The sequence below is a fragment of the Mustela erminea genome, chromosome 3, assembly GCF_009829155.1.
Source record: "Mustela erminea isolate mMusErm1 chromosome 3, mMusErm1.Pri, whole genome shotgun sequence".
Taxonomy (NCBI): Eukaryota; Metazoa; Chordata; class Mammalia; order Carnivora; family Mustelidae; genus Mustela; species Mustela erminea.
In genome coordinates this window covers 32,096,364-32,106,171 of record NC_045616.1, presented here as the reverse complement: position 1 = coordinate 32,106,171, position 9,808 = coordinate 32,096,364, and the positions used below count along the sequence as shown (strand labels likewise).

Genomic DNA, 9,808 nt, shown 5'->3' with positions numbered 1-9,808 from the left:
CATTTAATGTTATGTAAGGTTTAGAACTTACATAAAGTGAGACTTGTAAACTCCTGAAGTGAGTGTCCTGTTGAGATGCAGCTCAGAGACTGGAAGGCTTTGGGAGAATGCAATAGGGTCAAGCTCTTCCCGGATAAGTAATACTGCTTTCCTTCATTTGACTGCCAGGCACACCACCATGGAATGAATAGTAGAGAATGTAAGAAGTGAGGTGTACTTGATTGACCACATCAACAAATTTGTTTTGAATCCTGCTACATGGTAGTCACCGTATTGAAGATATGTGGATCCTTGCTCCCAGCTTACAGATAAATGGAAGGGAAGACAGTATTTCAGAAAAGTACTTGTTTTGATATACATGATGAAATGGAAATACTTAGGAACAATTAATCCAGAATTTGTATGGATGGTGTGTGGGCATGGTGGGATTACTTCATAAGCCAGTTCCTATAGATAATGAACCTTAACTTGGGAATTGAAGGATGATTTAGAATTAGCAAAGGAATATTAAAGTATAGGCTAAATATCCCTACGCTGCCTCAAACTAGTTACAAATTATTTTTTTCTTATGCAAAAATTATAGCCTAGGAAGGTTGGGGTGTAGGAAACTCTTCACTGTTGGATCATTTCAGATCCCAGGTTCCTATGTCAAGGACTGTGAAGGGTCTGAGATTTTATCCTACTTGTAAGCAATCAATTTAGCATGCCATAGTTTCATAGACTCAATCTTCAGCATCATCAAACTGTCCCGTTTTGAAGACCATCTTGGAATAATGGGGTATCAGCGGAGGTGGATGGTGCCAACTGGGGTCATAGACCATGTCCCCTTGCGGGGCACAGCAGACCCAAGGTTTGACCTCTTGAGAAATGCAACCCTGGATGTCATCAGCATCATACGGATTCCCTTGATCTGCCTTCAACTCCAAGTCCCAGTCCTCATTAAAAAGATCAGCAGCCTGTTCCTTGGGCGGACGGTCGGACACGCCTTCTGACAGCTCCCAGGTATTCAGGTCCCCGTCATAGACACAAGACTCCTAGGTCAGAAACAAATTACTGTATTACTCATGGCAACAGCAGCAGCCAGAATATCAGCATTTGTTCCAGTTACCTCAGCCCCAGATCTTATAGGGCACACTAAGAGGGGCAGGAGATATTTGTACCAGGAGGACATTTATTATCCTGGATAGTAAACAAACTTGCCCTTTGCTCTGGATGGAGACGTTACCTCTCTTTTTGTTTGTTTGTTTTTTTATTTTTATTATGTTATGTTAGTCACCATACAGTTCATTAGTTTTTGATGTAGTGTTCCATGATTCACTGTTTGCGTACAACACCCAGTGGTCATTGCAATACAAAGCCCTCCTTAATACCCATCACTGGGCTAACCCAGTGAAACCCTCAGTTTGTTTCCCAGAGTCCATAGTCCTTCATAGTTGTTTGCCATTTGTATATCTTCTTTGGAGAAGTGTCTGTTCATGTCTCCTGCCCTTTTTTGACTGGATTATTTTATTTGTTTTCTGGGTTTTGAGTTTGAGAATTTCTTTATACATCTTGGATACCAGCCCTTTATCTGTAGTGTCATTTGCAAATATCTTCTTCCATTCTGTGGGTTACCTCTTTGTTTCGTTGGAAGGTTTCCTTTGCTGTGCAGAAGATTTTGTCTTTATGAAGTCCCAAAAGTTCATTTTCACTTTTGTTTCCCTTGCCTTTGGAGATGTATCTTGAAAGAAGTTGGTGTGGCTGATGTTGAAGAGGTTACTGCTTATATTCTCCTCTAGGATTTTGATGGATTCCTGTCTCACATTGAGGTCTGTTAACCATTTAGAGTTTGTCTTTGTGCCTGGTGTAAGAGAATGGTCAAGTTTCATTCTTCTTTGTATAGCTGTCCAATTTTCCTAGCACCATTTATTGAAGAGACTGTCTTTTTTCCATTAGATATTTTTTCCTGCTTTGTCAAAGATTAGTTGACCATAGGGTTGAGGGTCCATTTCTGGGCTCTCTATTCTGTTCCATTGATCTGTGTGTCTGTTTTTGTGCCAGTACCATGCTGTCTTGGTGATCAAGACACTATCTCTATTTTCTAAAGCTGTTTGCTATACAATATCCTTGAAAAGGAAAGAAAAAAACAAAACATCTGGAACAAAGGTAGTTAGTGCCTTTGCTCACCAGATGGGCACAAAAGTTAAATCATGGAGAATTATCTCTCAATATCTTCTATTTCTCTTTTAGGGCATGGATTGGCAAATTAAGAGCAATAGGCAAAATCTGGCCCACTTTCTGTCTTTATAAATAAAATTTATTGGCACACAGCTAAGTACATTCTTTTAAGTACTGTCTATGGCTGCTTTAATGCTACAGTGACAGAGATAATTAGTTTCAACAGAGATCATATGGCCTCCTTACAGAAAGAGTTTGCCAATCACTCCTGTAAGGTGTGGCCATTCTTCACTTGATCAAAGCTAGCTGGTGAGTACCACATCCATAATCCAGCTGTAGTAGGAGGGGAATGAGGAAGATGAGTCCAACAATTCATTTAAGGGATATGATCCAGAAGTTGACTTCTCTTCACTACTCACTGGCCAGAGCTTAGTGACATGTTACCTGTTTACACTTCTAGTTTTAATGATTCACTGGAAGAACTCATAGGTCTCAGCATATAGTCTTATTAATGGCCAAGTTTTACTACAGACAAAACAGTTGCTTGACATGAACTAAATATTTTTATACAATTTAGGTGTAGTGATCCACTCTTAATAGGGACTGGTGGGAACTTTCCTGACTTCTGAGCTCCCAGATGTCAGCCAAGGTTTAACCTTGCAGGCAGCCTTTCCAAGAGTAGCAGACTTGGGTCTGCACAAATGTCTACACTTGGCTGCAGTGGAAGCTGTGGAATATAGTCCCGCTAGGAGACTGTGTGCCTGGCTAAAACCTGCGAGGTTTGATTTTTAAAAGAAGGATGAAGAACAGATGCTCTGTCACACAGGGGAAGAGGGACGAGTTTAGGGTTCTCAGCCAGAGAACTATTGACATTTGGGGCTGGCTAATTCTTTATTGTGGGAGACTGTCCTGTACATATCAGTGGCACTCCTCTCAGCCCTGGCAATCATGTGTCTCCAGACATTGTCAAATGTGCTCCTGGGCAACAAACATCGAGTTCAGATCCAAGCTGGTGTTTGAAGGCCTGAGAGACCAAGCCTTATTGAGAAAAACAATAAGTATTTTGTTATAGTTTGAGAATGAATGAGAGATGGAGAGTGGCAAGAAATAAGGCTGAAGGTATAGGCTGGGGCCAGGTAAAAAAGCAATTTGTGGGGTGCCTGGGTGGTTTAGTCAGTTAAGCCTCTGACTCTTGATTTCAGCTCAGGTCATGACCTCAGGTCAGACCCCAGGTCTGGCTCTGCACTCAGTGTGGAGTCTGCTTGAGATTCTTTCTCCCTCTCTGCAATTCCCCTGCTCCTCCTTGTGTGCCTGCTTTCTTTTTCTCAAGTAAACAAATACATCTTAAGAAAAAAAATTGGTTTGTGTGCTGTAATAAGGGGTTTGGATTTTTGAAGTATCACCTAAAGATTATGAGAGTTAATGGAAGATATTTAAGTCAAGAATCATATTTGTATTTTCAAAAACAGTTTGAATTACATACAGAGAATTAATAGAAAGGCAAATAGTTTGGAGTTAGAAAGACTAATGAGAGGGCTATTTCACCATTCCGGTAAGAAATGTTGAGGAACAAAATGAAGACATTGGCCAATGAGAAGAATAAAAAGGGGGGATTCGAGAACAATAATATAAATAGAAAATGAGGATTTGGTGATCAGTTGTAGATGAGAGTGTCACTCAGAGTTTTGGTTTAGGCATCTGGGTAAATAGGTTTCCATTCACAGAGCTAACAGTAAAGACAAAAAGAATAATGGAAAGAATGATCAGATCGGTTTTTGACTTACTAAGTTTAAAGTGACTGGGATTTCCAACAGATTGATGGCATGTGATGAATAATCTGATATGATGGTCACTTGGTATATTGTGGGTAGGAAGAGAAATCTGCACATACAACAAATTGCTGTCAATATTTCTTTCCTACTAATTTTTAAACTCAATGAATTTAAAATTTATTTTCAAATGTACATAAAGTAACTGTTCTATCAAGTTTTTAGATGGAAAGGGCGATTCCCTCATTCACAATTTATGCAGATGGTCTTTAGAATACTGCAAATTACTAGTTACCCAAACACTCTCATTTCTTCTGGGATTAGGTGTAATTTCCTGGGCACAATGAATATTTTGGCTTTAGTGACTTTCTGCTTTGGAGACTAGTGACTACAATATCCTCATCTTCAGAAAAAGGTATACTGTGTCTGCCAGAGTAGCTAAATTTGCATTCTTTCAGGCAAGACATGCATCATGTGATTAAAGAATTAGTTGGAGATTAGTTACTTTAATTAGTAATCAAGGCACAAGATACTGAACACGAGAGCACTGCTTCTGAGCCCTTGTGTACCTCAGTCCATAATAAGGGAAAATTCTTGTATGCATTCCTTGCAGAGTTTGATATGAGAGTAAACAGTGGGATGAAATTCGGGTTCTAGTCTTAAATGATTTTAACACACATGTAGCCGTTGACAGGAAGAGATATGTTGAGTGTTGTTTCTCTATTTGCTTAGCAAGACTTGACATGCGGTGAGCCAGAATAGAAATTTGAAGAGTTGAATCAAGATGTGTTGAGGGAAGGTTGGGTGAAAGCAGTGATAAAAGAAGCAGGTCTGGATATACAGCATTATGTTGCAAATGGAAACTTTGCAAAAAAAAAAAAAGACAAAACAAAAAAAAAACCCAAACAACAACAACAACAGCAATTAAAACAAACAAACAAACAAACAGACAGACAAAAAACAACTTCCCAGGATTGCCTATCTGGGTAAGCTTATTGGTAAGTTCAGTTTCTCTTAGAAAAGAATTTTTAAAATATATTGGATACATAGGCTACCATAACTCTAAACAGTGTCCATTGTACATCTTTTTGTGTTTGTTTATGCAGTGATAAGTGTTTACAGATGGCCCAGGAAGCATGAGCTGGGGAAAGTACAAAAAGGTGATGGAGCATGGGGAAGGGTTGTGCACCAGGTTCCAAACTGCTAAGCCTTCCGGGGTCTTTTGATTCCTAATCACTGTGGTTTCCAATGCTGGCAAAGGTTAGGGAGTTTACCATAGATCAGTTAACAAGAAGGATGATTGGATTGCATGAAGATAGGGATGGTAATATTTGCAGATCTCTTCTTTGATAGAAGAAAATAGTCTGCTGAATAATATTACAGACATGGCACCATTCCAAGCACTAGAGCTTTGTCCTTAATTTTGCCACATCTTAAGCATAAGTCAAATATCTTTTACCTCCCGTAAGAGCCAGGATTTAATTTATTGTTGTAAGATTTTCTTTTCTTGCCTAACCCTTGCTAATTCCTAAGGGTTTATTCATTACTTTTCAGTTGCCTACCATGTCTTTCCCTTCTTTGTGGTTGTGTTCACCTCTTTTACTTTTGAAGCTAAAAAATGGTGAGGGCAGTGACTTTTGATGCTCTTTGAGATGAGTCAGCTGCCACTTAACACGCTAGGGTTGTGTTCAAGCTTGTACTCCCAAAGTCAGTGCTCTGGACCTCATGCCTGTCAAAATCCATATCCCATTTTCAAATTAGCTTGTTGGGTGGCATTTAGAAAACCTTATGAATTCACTAAGCTACTGGTGACAGATGCTCACGAGCAGGGTTAGTCCTTTTCATGTACATTTTTGCTTTATTTATATTTTGCTTTACTTATTCCTTCTATAAATATTAACATGTGCGCTAGGTTTTGGAAACATATGTATTTTGTCAGTCAGGGTCCTGAAGGGAAATGGGTGGCACACTTAAGGTGGGTGATTTGAAGAGAGTATCATAAAATGACTGTTCACAAATTATCAGTTGGTTGGAGTTAAATTAGAGAAAGGGCAAGGGGTAGGGCATTTTCCTGGGGCTATTAATAGCAGTGGTGGCCAAGTCATCACCACCAGGACACAAGAAGAGGTGAGAGGAGCCTGAGTCAGGGAGGCTGTGGCAAGAAGGCCAGTGTGAGGAAGTCGTGACCTGCGGTGGAAGGAAACTGCCAGTCCTCATGATCTCGCAGGAAAGGCACTGGGAAAAAATAAACATGTCTTCCTCACCCTTTGAACATTCATCTCTTTCTGGTTCCTTCTATCAGTCAAATCCCTAGACGATATGCCTGGTATTACCAGTAGAGAGCAGCTTCTTAGAATACAGCAACGTGAGAATGTAGGGTTGTGGAGCAAGAGGGACACAGGAAGATAGGTAGCATACAGACATATGGGATGGTTCTGTCCCAGGACCCATGTGGCACGTCCCACACTTCATCAGACTTGAGAATCCCATGGAGGGTTTGTTAAAGTACAGATTCTTGGGCCTTACCCTCCAGCAGTTCCAATTCAGTGGATCGAGAGTGAGGTGGAAAAATGAGCATTTCTAACACATTCCACGTGTGGCCTGGGCTGCTGTTCTGTTGATCACATTTTGTGTAGCACTGACCTGACATATTGAGACAGGGCAATACGAAACCTCAAGGAATGGCTGTCTCATAGCAGAGTGTCAACTCTTATAATAACTTAAAGATATTTTTGCTACTTTCTTAATACACTGTGGTCAAGCCAACTTTCCAGGCAAGCTTATCTTGACTAGAAATCATCAAAGAAGAGGGTTTCGAATGTGTAAGAAAGAATGTAAGGATGGTCGTGGGTTTAACCTTTCTCCTCCCAAGTGAACTTCCTCTTTAAAGAAGGTGTTGTCTCATTGAGGATAAGCTAGAGACATAGTGTTGCACAAAGGCCAGTCTGTCATTACTGTATATATATTATATATATGTGTGTGTATATATATATATTTTTTTGAAAGATTTTATTTATTTATCTGACAGACAAAGATCACAAGTAGGCAGAGAGGCAGGCAGAGAGAGAGGAGGAAGCAGGCCCCCTGCTGAGCAGAGAGCCCAATGCGGGGCTTGATCCAGGACCCTGGGATCATGACCTGAGCTGAAGGCAGAGGCCCCCAACCCACAGAGCCACCCAGGCGCCCTGTTATGTGTATATATATATATAAAGATATTTTAATTAAAAAAGAAAATTGAAGTCAAATGATTTCATTTTTTACATTTTTCTGTAATAATTTTTTATAAGGGAGCTTTCTAAACTAAAGAAAAAAATCAAACAACAGAACAGCTCTAGTGAGCACAAAGGAAAGCATGGGAAGTCCTCTCCCAAATATTTTTGGATAAAAGCCCATTTCTTTCTTACCTGATACTCCTTTGTTAGCATTATTCCATGGGAGTAATGTACAGTTAACCAACAATTAATGAGGGAAGTGGCTCAGAGATCAAGTCATCAGGGAAAAGGAGTTCACCTTTGACTGGTGAGCAAGAGAGAATCAAAGTGTTTGAACTGAAAATACCTGCTCAGATCAATCACTTTGTCCATGCAAAAACTGATGTCTCCCTTCAAATAATCTTATTTCCCATGAACTATTCCCAATTCTTCCCTGTGTCTCTCAGGCCTTTTGTTAAAGTAGATCAAACTCACTGCCCCACTTCTTCACCTCCCATTTATTCTTTGTCCATTGACTTCTGACTCTCAACTCTCCCAAATCTACATTGGCAGAAGTTAACTTTGCTCATCTGATCTCTCAGCAGCATTCAGGGCTGTGGACCTCTTCCCGTGTCATTGGTTTCTGTGGCATTACTTCTTCCCATGTGCCTCCAACCTCTCTAACGATTCTTTCTTAAAACTCTGGTAATCTGTCATGTCATGTTATTCAGCCTCAACACACAGACTTTTTCAAGATGTCCGGAGCAACAACTAAAAGTGACTTAGCCTTATATGCTTCAAAGAATATTAAAGGGAATCTGATTCACCCGCACTTACCAAAGACTCCTTTAACGCTCACAAGCTTGGTCTGGATTCTCCCTTACCAAAAGCTCCCGAATTCTTTTCTGGATCTCTAAATGTGAGACTCTTTTCCCATCTGTCTTTTTAATGTGTCGATTTACTTGTCTTTTGTTTTCTTTACTATTTTGAAAAGGGAGAAGAAACAAGAAACAAGGGACCAAATACAGGTTTCTTAAAGCCTGAGTGAGTGGTGGAGGAAAAGTGATATGGAGGGGTGCTGACTTACACATCAGTACTTGTGTTCTACTACAGCCTCGTTCTCTTTAATTGGCCCATCTTGCTCTGTTTCTCCATGAAATACTGGCATCCCTCCAAGTTTCCATGATTGCATTTCCTGCTGGTTTTATCAGCTATTCCTGTGAGTCTGACTTTCTCTCAGAATGGGAATTAGGAACACTTTTTCTCTTGCCCAACATGTACTAGACATCTCCACTCGAATAACCTGCAGACCCCTCCCTACTCAATGCAACTGCTCCTCCTTGCTCAGGCCAGAGCAGTGGGCATCCTCCTCAGTCCACGTTCCTCTCTCATAGGCCATTTCAAATCAACCACCAACTCTTGGGTTATTTAGTTCTCAAAGTCTCTCAAATCCATTGTTTCTGCCTGGTCCCTAAGTAATGCCATTATATATCTCCTGATCTGTTTTAGTGGCCCCCTAAGTGATTCTCTGCCTACAGACCAGCTCTCCTCAAATCAAACTTTACCACTGACAAAAGTAAACTAAAATGCAAATCTTACCCTGTCATTTCACACTCCACTATTTAAAATGCCATGTCTCGGGGCACCTGGGTGGCTCAGTGGGTTAAAGCCTCTGCCTTCGGCTCAGGTCATGATCTCAGGGTTTTGGGATCGAGCCCCACATCGGGCTCTCTGCTCGGCAGGGAGCCCGCTTCTTCCCTTCTCTCTCTGCCTGCCTCTCTGCCTACTTGTGATCTCTGTCTGTCAAATAAATAAATAAAATCTTTAAAATGCCATGTCTCTATTACCTATAAGATCTGGGTCCTTTGAGATCTGAGACCTTCCTGCCTCTCCCTTTATGCTGCAGCTCTTCTGAAAGGCTTGCACATTTCTCACCAACCATCCTGTATGCCTTGGTTTCTTCTTTTCTCTCTGAACTGCCCTTTGCTCTCTTTTAGTTAATGCTGACTCGTGACTTTACCCTACCTACTAAGCTGAACAAAGTGACGCACCTTGGTGTTGCTGTTCTCACAGGAAGGGATTTATCACTTTGTATTCTTATGTTTGCTTATTGGTTGTCTCTGAGGATGAATTTCTCCTAAGTGTTTTGAAGAAATGTCAGAGCTAAAATCCAAGTTGAGGGAGATGGAAAAAAAAATCACTGGAACTTAAGAGAACTTGGGGTCAAGTCCAGATTAACCATTAATCTGCTGTGAAATCTTGGACAAATCACTCCCTTTCACTTGTCCATCCATCTTTCACAGGAGAACCTTGGGCTATATAATCATATCTACTGTGCTCTGAATCCACTCTGTACCTTCCCATATGTTTAGGGAGGGTGTTCACTGATGTTCACACACCACCCTTTCTACTTTCTTCTCATTGCTCTCATTTCTTTCTCCAGGGGTTTATCTAAAATAGTTGTTCTCAACCCTGGTTTCTCTGTGACACTTTTAAAATTTTTTTAAAAGACTTTATTTGAGAGAAAGACACATAGATAGCAAGAGAGAGCACAAGAGTGAAGGAGTGGGAGGAGCATGCTCCTTGCTGAGCAGGGATCCCAAAGTGGGACTCAATCCTAAGACCCTGGGATCGTGACCTGAGCCCAAGGTAGCTGCTTTATGACTGAGCCACCCAGGCACCCTCTGTGGC

At 40.8% G+C, this 9,808-nt stretch overlaps 1 protein-coding gene across 1 annotated transcript; it reads right to left on the bottom strand.

Annotated features, from left to right (window-relative positions):
- Window positions 1–722: 722 nt before the first annotated feature.
- LOC116587177 (coordinator of PRMT5 and differentiation stimulator-like) lies at window positions 723–8,285 on the bottom strand. The gene is made up of 3 exons (XM_032337908.1): window positions 8,215–8,285; window positions 8,002–8,098; window positions 723–1,034 (listed from the first exon to the last, which is right to left on the bottom strand). Exons 1-3 carry the CDS (start codon window positions 8,283–8,285, stop codon window positions 723–725), a joined length of 480 nt encoding a protein of 159 aa, XP_032193799.1.
- Between the last annotated feature and the right edge of the window lie 1,523 nt (window positions 8,286–9,808).